The sequence below is a fragment of the Phyllostomus discolor genome, chromosome 13, assembly GCF_004126475.2.
Source record: "Phyllostomus discolor isolate MPI-MPIP mPhyDis1 chromosome 13, mPhyDis1.pri.v3, whole genome shotgun sequence".
NCBI classification, from domain to species: domain Eukaryota; kingdom Metazoa; phylum Chordata; class Mammalia; order Chiroptera; family Phyllostomidae; genus Phyllostomus; species Phyllostomus discolor.
This window is the reverse complement of record NC_040915.2, coordinates 49,925,209-49,946,030: the sequence shown is the minus strand read 5'-3', so window position 1 is coordinate 49,946,030 and position 20,822 is coordinate 49,925,209. Positions and strand designations below refer to the sequence as shown.

The following is a 20,822-nucleotide window of genomic DNA, read 5'->3' as shown; positions in this document are numbered from 1 at the left end:
GAGGCTTTTAAAAAAAAAATTGAGATCTGATTCACGTGCCGTAAAATCCTCCCCTTTAAAGTGGATTTTCAGTTGTTTTTAATGTATTTACAGGATTGTGCAACCATCACCACTGTGCCGGTTTCAGAACCTTTTCATCACCCCCAAAGAAACCCCATGCCCATTAGTGGTTACTCCCCACATCCTCTCCCTCACCCGGCCCCTGGCAACCCCTGGCCCACTTTCTGTCTCCGTGTTTGCCTGTTCTGGACACTTCCTCTCCGTGGAATCCTACAGTAAGTGGCCTCACACTCCTCGTGTGACCCCGGGATGATTTTTCTGCCGCGAGGGATGACGGTGTTGAACAGGCAGCAGGGTGACCCAGTGGTAATTCCTTGCCGACAAGGGAATCCAGTAGCCCTTCGAGGGGGGAGATGGGCTGTTGCAATATTCCACTCTGAGACCTCCTTTTCCCTCCTGCTGGAACCCAAGTCTCCCGGCTCCCGGTCCAGCGTTATTTCCATGACACCATTCCAGCGTGATGCAAGTTTTGGCAGCAAGGTGTCCCAGGGTGGATCCAAGTTAGTAGGGAAAAAAACAAAACAAAACTGTGGTTTATGGATATGTAACTTCAACGGCAATGACACGGATCTGAAAGACGCAGGAGGGAGGGGTCCCCTCAGAATGTAAATCGGGCATGAAACCATCAAGAAAATAACTTCTATAAAGTTTCCTGACCCTTGCAAAAGACTTTAAACAGAGAGGACCTTGAAACAGCGATCTGATTTGAAATGACTGGATTTATAAGCAGTGTTTCCAGGGGAACACTATTGTGGTATTCTGGGCTTGGCCCCCTTAGTCCGGAACGTACAAGTTCCGTTGACAGAGGGCGATCACGGTTGGAGAAAACACGCACCCAGGCCACCGTCCTGGGCTCCTGGCGCGCCAGGCTGAGCCCTGAGACCTATGAGCACCCACAGAGGCTGGATTTGGTCCTGCCGCTTAATAGCTTACGTGGCTTCGGACGGTGCTTGTCCCCCTTTCCGAGCCTTAGACCTTGCATCTGTAAGATCGGGAGAGAACAGTGCCGGCCCCTCGAGTATGTTGTGAGGGAGACCCGAGACCGTCACCGTCCGTCTTCCCTGGACCACGGCATCAGCATCCCCTGGGCACTGAGCAGAAGTGTGTGAAAGGTGGGTTTTCTCCAGGCCACTGAATCACAGCTCCGGGGGTGGCGCCCAGCTGTCTGTGTGCTAGCAAGTTCTCCAGGGGATTCTGATGCCCACTGCAGCTGGGGAGCCATTGGCTTAGGAGAGGGTTCCTATTGGTCTTTGGGGCTGGGTAATTGTTTGGCGGGCGGTGTGGTCGTGTGCACAGTAGGGTGTTCAGCTGAGCAGCACCCGGGGCCTCTACCCACTAGCTACCAGCAGCAGCTCCTCCCCTCCAGATCGTGGCCACCAAAGAGAGTCTCCAGGTGTTGCCAGACATCCTCTGGGGGCCCAAAGCACCCCTCGTTGAGGACCATTATTTCAGGATAAAGCAAGTTCCTGGCCTAGGGCAGGCTCTTAATGATTAACTTTCTTCCCTTTCCTCTGCAGTGGAGCCCTCTGAACTGCAGTAGGAAAAAGGAGGCCTCAGGATGCACGCCCTCCTCGCTTCTGTGAGGGCGCTGACACTGTAACCCGGCGTCTCATTATTTAAAAATAGTCACACCCTTTAAACTTTCTAACAAAATTTTCCTCTGGGTTGAAGCTAAACATGGAAAATCTCAGCCCTGGGGACCCGTGCTGATTCTCCCCCAAGAGCTGAGTGGCTGCACGTGGGGATTTTGGTGGAAAGTTTCAGGCTGCGGTGCGCGCAGAGCTTGCCAGCCAGCTGCTCGGGCACGCAGTCCCTCCGCCGTGGTGCCGCACCGCCCCGCCCCGCCTCACCTCGGGCTCCTCTCCCGCGGGAGCCGCGCAGCGGGCCGTCCCCGCCCAGCTGTCCCTCGCCGCTAATAATAACCAGGAGGGATCTGTTTGCCTCGGCAGGTGAACTGCCTCTCGTGTGTGGGTTTTCTGTCTGCGTGTCACCTGAGTTCGAAGAGGCATCTGAGGCTGGGGGGTGGGGGGGAAGCGGCCCCCCCGCAACCCCCGTGCGGTCCTGGAGCGGGATGGCCCGGACCTAATTCTGCCTGTGCCGTGACCTTGCGCGGGAGGTGCTGCGGCGAGTCATTCAGGCACCTGATCGTCCTCATTTCTGCGTCTGTCAGTGGAACCTGGAATACCCGGGGCTCCTGTAGGGACCGCACTTTAAAAAAAAAATTGTGGCGAAATATATATCATAGAAGGTACTGTGGCGGCATCATGTTAAGTGCGCAGTTCAAGGGCGTTAAGTACGTGCCATCACCACGGTTCATCTCCGGGACTTTTCCTTCATTCCAGACAGAAACTCTGTAGCCCATAAACCCTGACTCGCTGTCAGCGAGGGCCACCCCTGCTTGTGTCTTTGACCCGGTCTCCTCCTTCTCTTCCCTTTGCCCGTCGTATTCCAGCTCTCAGTTCCTGAAACATGCCACTGAGCCCTTGCCCACCGCAGGGCCTTTGCACAGGCTGTGCTTGGCTGCCTGGCTCCCCATGTAAGAAGACTGCCTTTGGCTGGTCCAGGTGGCAAACCATCCTTCCCTGTTAGTGCTTTAAGTTCTTTGGTGCAGCCTTAGCATTTGATCGCAGTCTGTGGGGGTCTTCTGTCCGCCTCCTTGTCATCTCTCTTCCCCACGAAAGCAGCAGTCCTGTAAGGGCAGGGACCCAGCCTGCCTCGCTCACCACTTATCTCAGGGCTCAGCACAGGGTTCCACTGGCGGGAAATCAGCTGTTTCCTCGCTGTCTGCCGTATGCCGGGCACTATGAGAAGCACTTATAAAATGTGACCTTATTTTATCCCACTCTGATGTGGGTTATAAACTAACCTTATTATTTATATCACTTGGATATAACAGATACACATAGCTTGATATGCTCAATAGGATGCCGCTGGCTTTCAAAGTGGGAATCAGTCCTGGCTTCTCTGTGTTTTCATTATATGGTACCAGGGAGGTTCTGTGAGTGAAGTGCTCATATGATGGATGGATAAACGAATGGATGGTTGGATGGGTGGGTGTATGGGTGCATGGATGGATGAATGAATGAGTGGATGGGTGGGTGGATGGGTGGATGGATAGATGGATGGTGGATAGATGGATGGATAGATGGATGGATGGGTGGGTGGGTGGGTGGATGGTGGATGGATGGATAGAAAAATGATTAGGCTCCAGATCTCGGTAACCATCGGGCTCCAGGGTTGAAAGGAACCTCAAGATTCCTCAGTTCATTCCCTTCTCCAAGTGTGACCCCCTCCACTGCAGTGGAAATTGTGTGGGTGGCCTTGGGTGTGCGGGGGACAGTTGAATGGTGACTTGGAACACAGGAAATTAGGAGTGTCTGACAAAGCCTGGCTTGGATGCTACCTCCTCCAGGGAGTTTTCTCAGATTGTCCCTCCTAGGAGCCCCCTCTCTGTTCCTGAAGCACCTGGCGTCTGCCCCTGCTCTCGTGCTCACTGCCCCCGCAGTCACTCGACAGGACTGCGCACAGAGCTGCCCACCGCACCTCACCGAGGGCTCCGTCAGAGCAGGGCCGGGCCGGGCCGTGGGGTGCTTTCCTCTTGAGGTCGTCCAGCCTTTTATAGCTGCCATGGTGTTTTCCTGCTGAGGCCTGTAGCTGCCTCTGGGATTTGGGGGGCATTTGCTCTATACATGTGCCCACAACACCCCAACACCCCCTCAGAGGGGCCCTGATTAGGACTGTGGTCCTGGGGGGGGAGGCCCTAAGTTGGCCCGTCCCCTGTCCTCTCTCACGTCCTTGAGTCACATCAGTGTGTGGTCATTAACTGACCCTGCCGGACTTACAGCTACGACCTTGGCCTGTGGCCCCCCCTCACCCACTCAGCCGGCCCCCAGGGCTTGTGGAAGGGGTGCCGCTTTGGAGCCAGACAGCTCTGGGCCCTCTGTGCCAGTGCCCAGCTGGACTTGCGTCGGGCCAGTCGGTGGACCTGCTGTTCCCACCTGTAAAATGGGGATGATGAGGCCAACCGTTCAGGTTTGTAACAAGGGTTTGCCCTGTGTCAGCTGCTGAGGTGGTCGGGAGGACAGCGGCGGTGGGGCGGTTACTGCACTAACGAGGGTCCCGCGAGTGAAAGAATTTCTCTTCTCTCCTTCTCTTTGGAAGGAATAGCTTTCCGCTTCTCTCTGATGTCGACCTCACGCCTAGGTTAGCGGCAGATGGTTGGAGTTGCCAGTCTAGTATGTGTGTGTGTGTGTGTGTGTGTGTGTCTTACTCACCAAACCCCCTCTGAATCCCAGAGCAAAACAAAGTGAACAAAAGTCATTCAGGAGTTCAGGCTGGGGCGTGAACCCAGGATCGATGAGGCAGCTGTGGGGTTTGTACTCGGAGGACACTTCCCATTTTCCCCTTTTCTGCACACCCTGCATTCACGTGCAAACCATTCTGCAGTTTCAATGACTTTCTGGGGGTGGGGGGGGCAGTCACTCTTCACTTTGGGGGAATGCGGAGATGACAAAGGCAAGACCCCCTGCCCTTAGGATACTTAAAACCTAGGGGGTTGTTGAATGAAGATGTGAATGTAACCAATCAAGGGACACATGTTAGGCGTCAGGCATAAATGTCGGAGTTTTGGAGATGAAGGTGGTAGATGGTTCTCCTGGGCGGGGAGAACAGAAGGCTCCTGGCGTTTCTTGCTCCCACGCACAGCCAGGAGGCTCCCCCCGACCCCGAGCCCTGCCCTGCCGGGCTTGTGTCCTCCACGGAGCACTGGCCCTGGTGCAGAGGTCCCGGTGCGGCAGAAGGAGACACCCAAAGAGCTGGCTTTCCTCGCCCAGCAAAGCCACGACTGGTGTGTAAACTCACGTAGGATGCTTTTGCCTTACCCCATCAGGGTCGCCCCTGAGAATGATTCTGGAGTTTTTTAACTTGGAGTCGCTCCGCAGGGTATTACCTGTTTTGCTCGCCTCTCACATAACGGATAGAAAAATGCGTCTGTGCCGGTCGTGTGGCCTGCCCGAGTTCCCAGAGCTCCTTAATCCCAGAGGAGCCGGGATTGAATGCCGGTCTCCTGCCTTCATTTTCCTCTTTCTTCACCCGTGCACGTCCAGGGCATGGTGATGATACTGTGTGGTTCATCTTAGCGGGGCCATTTTCTGGCTAACTTGAAATTCTCCAACTGTGTTTTCGGGTCAGAATCCTTTAGCTCGTGTGTGAAATTCACCAATGGGGGGAAAAAAAAATCAACATCGATGAAACCACTCCCCAATTTCCCATCCGAAGCTGCTCCGTGCTGAGCGGCGTCCAGGGCGACAGCATTTCAAACATTTTGCGAGAATCCACCATAAATAAACTGGAGACGGGTTAGTGGTTGTGTTTACAGCCTCTGTGGTTGGTCTCGTAGGTGTTTGTGGCTTCTCCTCCTCCCCGGGCAGATTTCACAGTCTCCCCGCCTCGCCCCGCCCTGAGTCTGCTCTGGACTGATGCTGCATTTCTTTCAGGACCCCGGAAAAAGAGTTTTATTGTTTATTTGGAGGGAAAGGTTCTGGGGAGTGTGTTTCCTAAGAAGCCTGCTAAAAAATCGGACGTGGGGCTTCAGCAAACACCCCGTGAGCTGATGGGCGGAGTCCGTGTCCACGCTGTGCAGTGCCCCAGCCCCTGGCCGCGCTGGCCCTTGAGCACTGGCAGCGTGGTGGCCGGGACCGGAGAACTGAATGTTCACTTCTGTGGAATTTAGTTTTCACTTGAGAGATTAATATTTAGTTTCTTAAAGCAAAGACAAAAAATCAAGACCCTTATTCTCCTTATGCTTTTAATTCAGCTTACATACAGTGTTATTCCATTTGTGTGGGTCTCATAAATTTTTATGGTCACAAATAAGGGAATTTTGCATAATGTTTGCTCCCGTTGACAACCAGAGTAGATTAAACATGATCAGGCTATTGAAATGTGTTTATAAATTTGATATACAGGAATTTTTAAAGTGCTCTAATCTTTGACGGACAAGCCTCCTCAACTACTTATATAGTACATAGAGACCTAGAAACCGAAACTTCTAAGTATGCTGAGCCTTAAGCTCACCTCCTAACATTGTACATAAATTGGATACAATTTTAACTTAAAATGTGTATCTAAATCAGTTCTTCAGTTACACATTTCAAAAGAGAATTAAAATGGCGAACTCTTAAGTGGCCAAATTATATAAAACATTCAGAGAACATAAAATAAATACTCCAAATATATAAACTCCTTAGTTCAAATGTTAACATTATGGATTTTAATGACCTTAAATATGTCTATTACTCATCCTAGATTTTCCCGGAATGTAAAGATACTATCACACACACAGTTCTAAACTTAAGTTAAAAAAATTTTTTTATTGATTTATTTTTAGAAAGAGGAGAACTACTTTACGTGAGTTGCCTCTAACACTTCCCCCAACGGGGGGCCAGGCCCACCACCCAGGCATGTGCCCCAACTGGGAATTGAACTGGGGACCTTTTGGTTCATAGGCCAGCGCTTAATCCATTGAGACACAGCAGCCAGGGCTTAAATTCTTTTTTTTAAATCTTTATTTACTGACTTTTAGAGAGAGAGAGAGGGAGGAAGGAAGATAGAGTGGAAGAGAAACATCGATTTGTTGTTCCACCTGTCATTCACTGGTTGATGCTTGTATGTACCCTGACCAGGGATTGAACCTGCAACCTTGATGTATCGGGACGACGCTCTGATCAGCTGAGTTACCTGGCCAAGGTTCGAAGCTTGAATTCTAATGAAAGGTTTTGGGGGGTCCAATTCTCTGGTGGCCTGAGATCCCAGGATGACCAGTAGGGATATTTTCCGGATTCCTATCCGCGTGGCCTATAAGACGCTCTAACCCTGCTTACTCACTGTGTCGATTATTTACGTGGTTGTAATTGACTTGAATTTGCCTGCACACAGCTCCCTGTGCTGGGTGGGAGCTCTGCTGGGTGAAACAGGCTCCCAGAGTCTCAATGAAGTATTGCCCAAATGAGACCTGCTCTCAGTGCTTGATTCATCAAGGACAAAAAAACACCGAATCTGCTGGGATCCTCGTTCTAGTTTCCCTGTAGTTCAGGCAGTGGATAAAAAGGCAACACATTGCTTAGGGCAGATGCTCCACAGATGTTTTGGCTGCTACTTGGCTTTAGCGCTGAATCCTGCCAGCTGCCCAGGGCCCACAGGCAGGAGCACCTCCCAGAACTTGTGCCTGGCCCCGCCCCAGCCACGCCTCCTCCCAGCAGTGCCCGCCCACAGGCTTAAACATTTTTTTTTTCAACTCTGTGTCACTTACCAGGAGGTACCAGGGTTGAAAATACAGGGGTGGGCAAATGTAGGTTTACAGTTGTGAGTGCGTGGAACAGAGTTTATTCTTGTGTTATTATTTATTAATTGTATTATTTATTTGCACTGTATTACAACTGTAAACTTACTTTTGCCCACCTCTAGATAGGTGCAAGGCCGTACAAGCTTCTGTTTCCCTGGACACCTTGGTCCCTGGGGAGTTATTTAGGGTGGAGGTAAGGGAGGTGGACAGCAGGGAGTAATTTAGACTGACCTTTGCCCCTGTAAAGCCAGCCCAGGGCAAACGTGTGTAATTATTAATATTTTTGCAGGACCCACTTTGGGGTCCTGCAAAAAGGTCGGGGGTGTTTTTAGCTGGGGACACAGCCAAGTTTGCCCATGGAGGCTGCACTTTTATCTGTCTCTCCCTCACGTTTTTCTCTCCGTCCTCAGGAGAGTGGGTCCCATCACATCAGCCTGCCCTCTGTGGCGGTGGCAGCCCCTCTGTCTACACCCATTCCCTCAACCAGCTCTCCTAATTGGCATTGCGGTAGGTGAAGAAGCCTGAGGCGGTGGTTCTGGACTTTGTGCCTTTGTTAGGACTGCCTGGGGACCTTGTTTAACACAAATGAGAAGAGAAGCCCCCTGTCCCCAAGCGTCCTTGATTGCTTGCGCATATGCGAGTTTGGGGGAAGCAGGGGCTCAGCCAGTGTATTCTTAACAAGCTCCCCTAGGGGTTTCCGCTGCAAGCTCAAGTTCAACAACATTTAAGCGTGGTGTGGAAATGAGGAGGGGGACAGGCTTGCCGGCAACCTCAGCCCCTGCTTGTTATCCTGGTGACCAGAGGCAGGTCACATGTCACTCTGTGCCTCCATTTCTCTCATCTCCAAAGGGGAAGTAAAAGGCTCCTTAGCCCATAGGGTGCATAGGACAGATAGTATTCATGAAACATCGGCACACAGGCTGTCACGTAGTAACTGCTCAGTAAAACTAGCTGTGGTTATGATGTTACCGTTTCATAGTTGACTGAGAACAGCATCATTATTAACATACCTAAAGCAGTGGGTACAGAGCTGGCAAATCAAAAATATCGAGAAATGTCCATTTTGTCTTGGCCAGCCCGGTGGCTCAGTGGGTTGGAGCATTGTCACATACTCTAAAAGGTTGCAGGTTCGATTCCCGGTTAGGGCACATACCTAGGTCGTGGGTGTGGTCGGGTGCATGTGGGAGGCAACTGATCAATGTTTCTCTCCCCTTTCTCTTCCTTTCTGAAATCAATAATGAAACGTATCCTTGGGTGAAGATTAAAAAAGAAAATATCCATTTTGGTATTACAAATATGTCATAATGCTATATAAAATTGTTATGTTTCAAGTTATGTATTATGTCTCTGAATTCTTATCTCTATGTATGAGGACAGACTGTGTGTTAAGCATAGTGTAGTGTGACAGCACAAATCTTAACGTTCCAGTAACGAGCATGAGAGGAAGCTACCGGTGGGCCTGGCGTCTAGTGAGGGCTGCGAACACCATGAACTCCTTTCTCCTGTTTGTAATGTTCAGGAGTGGGCAAAAGGAAAAGCCCCCAGAGGCATCCTGGGGTTCCCCCAAAGCGGATGGCCCCCGGTGGTTTACAAAGGAGGGAGCTGGCCTTCGGCCCTGGCCTCCCCCAGGGGCCAGACCCAGACCTGTGAGTCCGGTCTGCTTCGGCCAGAGGGATCCGGCTCTTACTGGGATGGGGTGGGGAGGAAGGGCTCTCTCTCCCAAGCCTCCAGCCCTCAGCGGGGGATTGCCCACAGACGCAAGTAGGGAGGTTACTTGAGACGTTGGCGAGTCAAATAATTCTCTCCCCTGTCAGCTGGCCCCGCTGTGCGCCGGGGATGTTATGACAATGGTTGCTCTGGCAACCGCGGAAGGCGTGGGGCTGGCGGCGGTGGCCGCGGTGGCGATTTCCTTACCCTTCCTTGCCTGCTGGCGCTGAGAGCCCCAGGCCGTGGTCACAGAGCCAGGGCGCGCTGGCAAAGGAGTTGGGTTCGTGGGTAGAGGCCCGGCCCCGGACCTGCAAGACGCTATTTTATCGAACTGCCATGAGAAATGTGCTGAGCACCTACTGTAGGCAAGGCCCTGCTTGGAACACGGGGCGGGGGTGGGGCGGGACAAGAACAGGGAACCCCATGCTCTTTCGAATTCGCATTCTGATGGGGGTGTGTGATGGGGGAGCGTAACCAGGGAAACCAATAAACAGATACATTGTAGGACAACGATGAGCAGCTACCAGGGGGAGAATCAGCAGGAGGCTATGGTGGTGATATTGGGAGTGGCCAGGAAGGGCGGGCACCTACCGGAAGGACAGGAAAGTGCCATTTGATGCCTCAAGCTGGAGGGAGAGAGCCATGAGCCGCAGGAGGAGAAGCGAAGAAGGCCGGACCCGCGGGCTCCTGGCCTTGCGCTCCGCTGCCGGCCTGCGCCTGGTCGAGAGAAGGCAGCCATGAGGAGGCGCTTGCTGCTGACGGGCAGCCCGGCGGGTGCGGAAGGTTCTGGGGCCTGCCTCTGCATCCGTGTGATGACAGGGTCAGTCATGTCACATTCCTGGGCCTCAGTTTCCTCCTGTGCACAATGATGGTTGGGAGACGAGAACCACGCTGGGCTTCGCCAGGGGTGTACCTGCGGGAGGATTTGTGAAGGATGGATCGCTTGAGGGCCCTTGGTTTGTCCTGCATTCCCAGCTCTCACGAGCTCCGCTTTAGTTTTTGTTTTTGTTTTAGTTTCGTTTTAACAGCACCCCAGTGATGATGGTTTGGGGCTCCGGCAAACCAGACCCCGGGGGCTTGCCCATGGTCTCCAGGTTTATCTTGGTTTAGATTCTGAGGGAAGAGTTCCCTGTTTCACATTAGAAATTTCAGACGTGATTATTTATAGTTCCATCACATGTCTTGACTTTAAACTTTTTGTTTGTTTGTTTATGCTGCTAAATTTACCATCATGCTAATACGGGGTACAGTAATAAAGAAGGCACTGAGGATGCTCAGATCCAGGAGGGTCTGAACATTGTTCCATCCGCCGGGAAGGTGCCAGGCCGCCCCCTGGTGTGGAGATGGAGAACTACATCCCTGGGCTCCTGCTCTCTCTGAGTCCTGGGTTCCCTGTGACCCGGGGCCCAGGAGACCTTTATTTTGCAACCAGGCAGCCCAGGGGCAGGGGTGGAGCTCAATGTGGATGCGCTATTTCCAGAAGCCCTGTGCTTTTTTCACTTGAAGATGGAACCTTTGGACTTTCTGCAGTTCAGCTTTGCGTGGACTGAATTGAGGGTGACCTAAAAATAAATTAGGGCACCCGGCAGTGTGAGGCACTACCACGGCCCTTTTCCAATTGCGCTCCTCGACCTTGAACCTCTAGACTGTTTGCACCCTCCACTTCAGCAGATAGCTACTGTGAAGAGGGCACAGGGCTGGGAAGCAGGTCCTGAGTTCAAATCCTGACCCTGGAGCTTCTTCAGTTGTGTGAACTTGGACATGATTCTGGGGCCTCCTAGCCTCCGTTTTCCCATGTGTAGAGTGTTCATAACCATCTAACATGCACTTCAGCATGGTCACGGTGCTCTCTGGAGCCATTCTGGAAAATAATTTAATTGGGTGACGTAGGGGGGTTGAGCGCCGTACCCGAACTTCCGGAGAGTGGAGGAGGTCAGTACCCCTCACACCTTCCGTGGTGAAGGATCAGCCTTTTCTTTCCTGGTGCATTGCAGCCCATACTTGTGACAAATAGGGTAAAAAGGATTTACTAGAGAAATGAACGACACCAGGAAACTCAGGCGAAATACAAGCCTTCCTTTGAAAACACGAGATCCAACAGACGTAATTGCTCCATCAGTTAGCTAGCACCCAGCTAACACCCAGCTAGCACCGTGTCTAAATAACCTCCATTTCTGTCCCTAACCCGGAGGGGCCTGGCCTTCGGGGAAGAGCCCTGCCTCTGGGCAGAGAGCGTGTGTGATTGATTTTGTAAACCTAGTTCTCTGTATTTAGGAGGCCCCTAAAAAGAACTTGGAGTGAATAAATGGGAGCTTTTCTTAGAATGAGCAGAGCACTCCCGCCGTTACCGTCCTGTGACCAGGAACGCTCCTCCGTCCGAGGCTGTCCTCTGAGGTTGCTTGGCCTCCTCGGTGCCCGCGCTGAACCCTGGCTGCCCTCCTGCTCTGGCTCCTGTCCTTTGGCCTCGTGATTCGTGTTTGCTCATCTGTCTGGCCCGCCCCGCCGGGAGCTCCTCCAGGCCTAGACCGCTGCCGGCCGCCCCCGGTCAAGGTCTCTGCCCTGGAGCTGCTCGGCAAAGGTCCGCTGTGTGCAAAGGAGCCCACAGAGGGGGAGCTGCCCTCTGGCTGCTGCCCTTCAGCTGGTCTGAGGAAGAAGCTGCTCTCCTTCTGTGGTTCGGAGAGTGGCTGCGCGCTGCTCATGCTGCCCGACTCTTGGTGGCAGTGGGTGCTGTGTGTCTAAGATCTCTGGGTCTTCCCCAGGTTCCCTTTTCTAGGGATGGGCCTGGAAGGGTGATTTGTATTTAAAAGATCTTATTTATTTATTTTTACAGAGAGTGGAGGGAGCGAGGAAGAGAGGGAGAGAAACATCAGTGTGTGGTTGCCTCTTGCATTCCCCCAGCTAGGGGACCTGGCCTGCGACCCAGGCCTGTGCTCTGACTGGGAATCGAACCAGCGACCCTTTGTTTCTGAGGCTGGCAGGCAATCCACTGAGCCACGCCAGCCAGGGCTGGCTTTTTCACAAACACCGTCGTGGGCCAGGAAATTGGGGAAAGAGGGAACGAACGTGTAGCATTATCTGCTACCTTGGGAGAGCTGGGTTGTGAAGATTAAGGGAAATCATGTCTATGAAGTGCTTAGCAGAATACCTGGCATATAGACTATATATTACATATGTTTAAAATGTATTTAATAAAATGGGTGACTGTGTATGTCCCACATATCTTTACTGATTTTCATGAGACCTGTACTGATTATCATATAGCTAATTTAAGCTTATAGAAAAATTAAGATACATACACACAAAAATTGTATATATGTATATTATATGTAATGTGATATTGTATTATATATATGTACTACACACATGGCATGGCATATATTATATATGTATGTACACACATACACACACACATTCCTTTCCTATTCAGAAAATGGGGCCATATTGCACCCGTGACTTTGGCCGCTGTGTTTCCTCATGTGAGAGCAGATCATGACACTCTCTGTGTGTCAATAAACAAGAGTGTTTTAGACTTGGGTTTAAGTCCTGATTCATCCACTTGCCAGTAGTTGCTCGATGACCTTGGGCAAGTTACTTAACCTTTCTGGGCCTTGGTTTTCCCATCTGTGAAATGGGGCAGTAACTGGTCCTATATGGCAGTGTCGCTAATTAGAAAATTCATAAAAGGTGCTCGTCACAGCCTTGGTTCAGAGAGAAGCCCTGCTGGCTGACAGCCCCTGGTCTTGGGGACCTGGTGGGGAAGGCTGCTGAACCCCAGGGTCCCCGTTTGGAAAGTGCTTCTCAGTGTCTGGACAGTCCGGTCTCGTGCTCTGGGCAGTTTCCTGGGTTTTTCAAAGCTCAGACCAGCTGTTCTCATTTCCCGAAAGGTGATTCTTGGGTCCCTTCACCTCGAGGGGAGACCTGGGCCTGTGGCTGCCTTTCCCACTCGTCTTCCCCATTCTACCTGCGTCCTAAACCCACCTCCTCTCCCCCGTCCGTATGCGTCACAGTGGTGCACAGCGTGCCCTTGGAAACCCCTCCCCTGGACCCAAGCATCTCTTCAGCGACTAATTAGAGAACAGTGTTCATGCCTATTTGGGGGGGGGTCTCTGCTTGTCTTCTGCACAGATGACATCTCAGGGGACACCTCAGCAGGCCTGGGAGGAAAGGTGGCACGTGCCCATTTCACAGATGAGAAAGTGGAGGCTCAGGGGGCTGATGTGACTTGCCAAGGCCTCAGAAGATACTTCTCCCACAATGCCGGGAAGGCGTCCCAAGATGAGGGAGACCCTATCTGTCCTTGAAGCATTGACGCCCAACTTTCGGATCTTGAGTTTGTTGGGAAGAACCCGTGAACAATTCATAAAAAGTATAGCAGCCTAGTAAAGAGAGGGGGCTCGGGACTCACACCCTGGCTCCCTGACCTAAATAGTTCTGTGGACCCAGGCAAATGGCCGCATCTCTTGATATCTGAGTTTTCTTGTTCCCAGAACGGGCTCAGACGCCCAGCCTGGCAGCCGGCATCGTGGCGCAGTTTAAAAAATGAACACACCCATTCGGAGCCCTGACCCCACAGTGCCAGGCACGCCGCAGGCGTCTAGTCCACGGTGGCGGCTCTCGTGCTGTGGTTCCCCACCGCTTTATCGCAGCTGACAAAGGGGCCCCGGGCAGACAGTGCAGAGCTGCATGCTGCCTGGGCTTTCGACCCTGTTCTCAAAGGGAGCCCTTGCGTGGAAGATTATAAAGAAAGAGGCAGATCTGGGAACTGATGGGGAGGATCCTTGAGGCTTAGTCCTGAGTGAAGCAAGTAAGCTGTGGAAAATGTGTGCTTCATGATACCATTTCTGTGAGAAAAACAACCCTGGACACGAAACCACACTGTGGTTTCTACCTGTGTGTACGGAAGTGCAGGGAACAGGTTTGGGAGGATGGACTGGTCTCGGCAGGTTCCTTCGTCACCTCTGGGGAGAGGGGTCAGCTTTACTAGGGATGGTCAGAGGGAGCTTTGGCCTCACCGGAAATGTTCTAACTTGTTATTTATTTATTTATTATTTTTTAAAAAGTTTTTGTTTTATTTATTTTTAGAGAGGGAAGGGAGGGAGAAAGAGAGAGAGAGAGAGAGAAACATCAATGTGCGGTTGCTGGGGGCCGTGGCCTGCAACCCAGGCATGTGCCCTGACTGGGAATCGAACCCATGACACTTTGGTTCACAGCCGGCGCTCAATCCACTGAGCTATGCCAGTCAGGCTAACTTGTTTTTTAACAAGGGAAATATATACATGTGCTTATTAAATAAAGTAAATTAAAATAAAGTTATCCTTTATGCTTATTGGGGCTTTGGAGTCGGACTTGGGTGTGAATCGGAGCTCTCTGCTTACTAGTCGTGTGATTGTGCAGATGTGTCTACTGTCGTCATCTGTAAAATGTAGATCTTCCTAGGACCTGGCTCCTGGGAAGGTGAGGCTGCATTGACTCGATGCCTGTAAGACCTTGAGCTTGGCCTTGAAAGTGCTCAGTGATGGTCCTTTTTACTTTTTATCATTATGCTCACTTACTCACTCTTTAAGATATCTACTGTCTTTATGATAAACCAGTAATAATGCAAGAACAACTCTATGATACATTTTATAATAGAGTATATGCAAATAAAATGCCAAGGAAGAATTGATGAGGACTCGGTGGAGAAGCTGACATTTGAGATGGACTTTGATGAAAAATTCAGATTCCCAGGAGTGGGTGGGATGGTGTATCAGTTAGCTGTGGGTCCCAATAGCGCTGTGTAACAAACAACCACAGAACATTATTTGCATACAACATAAAGATGTATTGGTCATACGTCTGGAGTCCGCTGCAGGCTAGTGGCTCTTCTGATCTTGGCTGGGCTCACTGACAGTTAACAGGCAACACTTGGCAGTTGGCTGAGTTAGGATGGCTTTGTCCGGGATGTCTGGGGAAACTTGTTATGTTATCCCTCATCCTTCAGTTGCGTTGACTAGCCGGACACGGTCTCATGGAGATGGCAGACATCCAAGAGAGCAAGTGGAAACATACAAGGCCTCTTTCTATTGGCTGAGGCAAGTCACACGGCCATCCTGATTGAAGGGGGGTGGGCACTGTGCCTCTTTGGTGAGTTAACTGCAAAGTGGAGCCCGGAGTAATCCTCAGCAACTTTGAACTTTATGAGACATTGTTTCCCAAAGTCATCAGCCTGATACCACCACTGTACTTTTTGCCATATCTGTGTGTTTTCTTGAAGCCAGTTCAATTTTTTAAACATACATATATTTGAAAAATAAAACTTGGTGTAACTATTGCAATAGAAAAGTAGCATCACTTGCCATGAATGGAAGACAAGAAAATAGATACAGTGAACACAAAAGTGTCGTTAAATTGTGCTAAATGTTGTTACCTGCCCAAGGCTGTGCGTCTGTGTCTTGCTCTCATTGTAAACAGAGATTAGCAAGGGTTAGCCGTTGAAGACACAGAATCACTCTCTGACCAGAGGCTGGCTCCCTGAGAGATGGGCAGCTGGCTGGAGGGGTTCTTGGGTGGAGAAGCACATTTCAGGTTATGCCTCGTGTGGCCTCAAGTTATCAGTGATGCCCACATGCGGGAAAGGCCGCTTTCTGGGAATGGGTGTTTGAGCGATGACTCGGTTACCTTGCTCCTGCCTTCCAGCACCTGGCCTTCCCAGCTCTTCAGACTTCTGTGGCCCTCAGTGCTTCTTAAAGGCACGAGAATGATGTCACTGACTTTCCTTGACACGGATTCCTCGTGTCTTTGAGAAGTTGATAGGGTATTGTTCGGATTTATTTAAAGACACCAGGTTTTTCTTGCTTTTGTCATATTTGAAATCCAACACAGGCATGTATATAGGCATATAATAATACACACTAAAACCTTATCTACTCAGAAGAAAAGGGAAAAGGCTAAGGAAAACCAATGAGCAAAAAAGCCAAGACTTACAGATATTGTTGAAGTAAGCATGTGTTACTTTCAGTCAATTTCTGTAAATTGAACGGATTCAAACCCTATTAATTTCCAAATCAGGACTTCCATAATGAATTATGAAGACAGGTTTTTAAAAATCCAATTAAAAGTCCATTTTCTTACAGTATAACTTTAATCTGTACCTTTGAAACCATGGAGAAATGGCACATTTGATCTTGAAAGAATGTTTATTATTTATTTGAAAACCGAGTAACTTTAATATATTAGAAACGTAATACTTTTCCTGATACTGGTGGTCAGTGTATCTGGGGCTTACTCCTGCAAGCTAATGCTGGAAGGTGTTTGTGAGTTCACGGAACACAGAATCGGCACTTTGCTGGGCCCTTCTGAGCGGTCCTTGGTGCCTCTTGGCGTGAACGGTCTGTCTCCACCGTCCTGCAAAGCGGGAGCACTTGACCTTCATTTTCCGGGCGAGCCAGCGGAGGTCTAGAGCCGGTTTAAGACGTGACACTGCTCAGCGGGGATCGGAGCCCAGTTTCGCCCAAGGCTCTGGCTCCTTCTCGAGACGGCCTCTTGCCACAGGCACGGGCGTGGAAACAGTGTATAGAGCGGCTGTCATAGTTGTGCAGCGGCGTTCTCGTTCTCTGGTTCCGTGTTGTGCTCTTCCATCCACCCCCTCCCTCCAACGACCCACGAGCCCTCTGCTCGGATGGGCGCCAAGGGAGCGAGCCTTCCCGGCACGCGCACGTCCTGCGCGTGAACCCCCTCGTCTCGGGGTCCGAGGGGCCTGTTGCGCTTTTCATCGCTGGGCGTTCTTTCCCACGTTGTGAGCAAAGGCAGGGCCCCGAGAAGACCCTCTCTGTCCTGGGATTTACTAGGACGGATCTGAAGAGTGGCCACGGTTGGACACAGGCTTCCTGCCTCCCTCTTCTCCAGGACTCCAGGGCTGGCGGGAGTCCCGGTGCCAGACACAGCGGGAAGGAGGTGCCCTTTGCGTTAATCACATTTCTTTTCCGAATTCCCAGAGCCTGACCCAGTACCTGGCACACTGGTTTAAATTAAAATTAAATTAAAATATATTTACATATAATTTTTAAAGGTTTTATTTATTTATTTTTAGAGAGGGAAGGGAGGGAGAGAGAGAGAGAGAGAAACATCAATGTGCGGTTGCTGGGGGTCATGGCCTACAACCCAGGCATGTGCCCTGACTGGGAATCGAACCTGCGACACTTTGGTTCGCAGCCTGCGCTCAGTCCGCTGAGCTACGCCAGCCAGGGCTATTTACATGTATTTTTAAAATTAAAACAATTTTCCATCACAGCGGATGTACAGTATTATATTTGTAAATATTTTTTGAGTGAATGCGTGAACCGGAGGTCAGGTGTCCTGCCCACCCTTTGCATATACCTAACCTTTGGTTCAGTTACGTCTTAAATTTAAATGAAAAAAATTTCTAGATATTGGAAAAGCAAAGCAATATGTACTTATTAGAAAAATTAAAACAGTATAAGTATACAGTGAAAAGTGAGTGCTCTGTTTCATACCAATTTTTTACTGTTATAGTTCACTGTAGATTTTCAGATTTTTGCTGTGTGTTTGTAAACATATTATTGACACACATGTGGTTTTTAAAATACAGATGCAGTCATATCATACAGGGTCTTTTCAGATCACTTTTTCACAGAAGAGGAAAATGTTGGAGATTTTTTCGCGACTCAACATGTATCCATCCGCCCAGCGTGGAGTTTACGTGTTAATAGCGTGCCCTGCTGCGAATGGACTTGAACGCGTCCATATTTACTTTTTCTGCTGATGTACCTTTTTAAAAATTGTTCTCAAGTTTTTAAAATCCCAAACGCTGCTACAGTGACTGGCCAGTCTTTTGCCTCACAGACACACATGTGTTTCAAGTTTTCTGTAAGGAAGGTTCTGGAAGTGAGACCTCCGAGTCCACGTGCACGGGCGTTAAGATGTCGATGTTCGTGGTGGCGTTCTCAGGGGCTCCTCACATGCTTAGTGTTAGAAAAAAAATTGCCAAGCCTGTTCAAACATCGTTTCCATTAGTAATCAGCTAATACATCCGTACACTGTGCTTTCTAATGTTTTGCTGTAGAGAAGCAAACAGGAAAAAAATAGATCACTCAGAATCTTACTGTAAGAGATAATAAGTAGCGCTAAAACCTTCTTATCTACCCTCCAAGGGTTTTTTTCTATGCATTTATACACATCCAGCTTATAAAATGTTTACGCCTTATTCATACATTATAAATATTTTACATATACATTATTTTTAATGGTATAGCATCATATGAATGCAATGTAATCTATTTACATCGTCTCCTGTTATTGAAGAGTTGGGTGGTTTCCGCTCGCTCTTGGCTGTTCTCAGCTTGGAGCAAAGCCTCGTCATATCCTAAATTGTTTCTTTAGTATAAAATCTTAGAGCGGCCCTGTTTGTTACAAATATAATGAGAGCAACAGATGTGAGCCAAATGTGTAATTTTAAATTTTGTGGTAGCCACAGAGACAGATGAAATTAATTTTTGTATTTTATTCAACCCAGTCGATCCAAAATATTATCATTTAAACATGTAATCAGTTATATTTTACACGAGATATTTTACATGATTTTTTTTCTTTGAAGTCTGGTCCTGTATTTTATCCTGAGTCCTTCTCAGTTCAGATGCTAAAATTTCAAAGTTAAAGGGAAATGTAGCCCCCCCCCCCCAAATGATAAGATTGTGTCTGTGGGGTGAGTCCTAGGGGTGGACTGGCTGGGTCCCAGGATACAGCCGTGGACATGTGCAAGGATCCAGCCAAAGGTCCCTCCCACCCCCGCTGGAGTGGCACCAATGCACGCCCCCCTCCTTGAGAATATGGAGCCGGACGGGGTTCCGGTGGGAGGGGACGGCGTGGAGACTCGCACCCGTCTCCCCCGCGGCAGTGCCTCTGAGCCGTGTCCTCGTCTGTGTCTTTGCAGAGCAAGCTGGTGAAGTACTTCAGCCGGCAGCTGTCCTGCAAGAAGAAGGTGGCCCTGCAGGAGCGCAACGCGGAGCTGGACGGCTTCCCCCAGCTCCGGCACTGGTTCCGGATCGTCGACGTGCGCAAGGAAGTCCTGGAGGTGACCGGAGGCGCCCCTGCCCTCTGCCCTCTGCCCCTTACCGGCCAGCCGCCAGTCCCCTGGGCAGTGGGGTATTGGCTGTGCCTGGCACATAGTAGGCCCTCAATCAATACGTACTGGATGAAGCCATCAGGGATCCCCTCTGCAGGGGTCATTAAGAGCGACCCATTGTAGCTCGGCCACTGGTGAACTCAGCCACATTGGCCAGATCACTGCACCTCTGTGGCCGGCTGTGGCCGGCGGGGCGTCCTGCGGGGGTGGAGGTACTCCATGCGTGTGCCGCGAGGTGCAGCAGCCACCAGCCACACGCGGCTCTTCGTCACTCAGGCTGTGGTTAGTGCGTGGGACTGGGGAACGGAAGTTTTAAACTGTGTTTAATGTCACCTCACCTGGCCAGCGGCCACCCGGTGGCACGCCACAGTCTTAGGGGGTCAGTTTTCTCAGCCGCTGTGTGATGACTGTCTCCTCTTCCCAAGTAGCTGGCAGGGAGGATGCACGGACCCATGTAAACTGTTTGGCTCTGGCACCTAGTGAACAGCACGCAGGAAATGCCAGCTTCGTGTCAGGGTCGAAAGCTGGTGGCCTCAAGCCGCGTCTGATGCACAGGCATGTTTTTGTTTGGCCGATACAGTGTTCAAGAGTTTTTTCAGTCCACACTTAAACGTTGAAAGGGTTTGTGTAAAACCCCAGTTCTGGCTTCTCTTGAAAAACTGGAATTGCTTATGACACTGAACTGAATTCCTGTCTAGTGGCCATGAGCTGAATCTGCTGCCATTTCGGGTCCTGCGGGCTCCCCAGGTTCACAGCTTTGCTCATTGGTATTTACCTTGCCTGCAGACACTCAAGCTCGGATTCTTGCCTCAGTCGTGAGAATCGTGAGCCCAAGGCCACCAGCCGGGCAGTGAGGACAGGCTGGGGTCCCTGTGCTCTGTCTGCAGAGCACATGTGTGTCCACTAGAGGTCCCCCTTCTCTGGAGGAACTGGAAGTGTGGAGAAACCGCTGAAGACAGACAGCCTGGGTTCAAACTTACTTGCTGCGTGACCTTGGACAAGAGGCCTAACCTCTCTGAATTTAGTGTCCAAGTTACAGACTAATGTTAGTGATGAAAATACCCACTTTCTGTGGTCTTTCTTTTTAAAAGAGAAATCCATGAAAAATACTTAAGACAGTGCTACATCTGTTTCCATGATTATCATCATTATGATTATTTTATACAACAGAAGCAAATCTGTTCTTTTGGCCCAGGTTTGTTAAGGCTTTCTCCATTCTTGGTGTCATTACTTCTGTGATTTTTGTGTGACCCTGAACGTCAGCATAAATTGAATATTTGAGGGGGTTAATTATAAGATGAAAATGCATGAGTGAATCCCACAGCCAAGAGGAGAATTCTTTTATGTTGGGAACCACCCCTTCTCAGTAGGACTCACTGTGTGCTTTCAGATACACCTTCCTTAAAGTGGGGCTCACCTGCCAGGGGTTCCTGCTTGAGAAAGCCGAGAAGCCACTTGGTTATTGTTCTCTCCCTGTCCCCTGCCCTAGTGAGTCATAAAGGCATCAACTGGGCATCCTGGCTTTTGCCCTGCATCTTTTTTCTTTTTGGACAGATTTTTTTTTTTGCTACGCAATTTTCCTCTTCCTGGTTG

General features: G+C 50.2%; 1 protein-coding gene across 3 annotated transcripts in view; it reads left to right on the top strand.

Moving 5' to 3' along the window:
* The window catches only part of KSR2 (kinase suppressor of ras 2), a 266,519-nt gene that overhangs the window by 47,534 nt on the left and 198,163 nt on the right, over positions 1 to 20,822 (top strand). For all 3 annotated transcript variants that reach the window (XM_036013739.1, XM_036013737.1, XM_036013738.1), the window contains exon 2: positions 19,038 to 19,178. In XM_036013739.1, the coding sequence (XP_035869632.1) occupies positions 19,038 to 19,178 (141 nt within the window). The remainder of the gene's footprint in view (positions 1 to 19,037; positions 19,179 to 20,822) is intronic.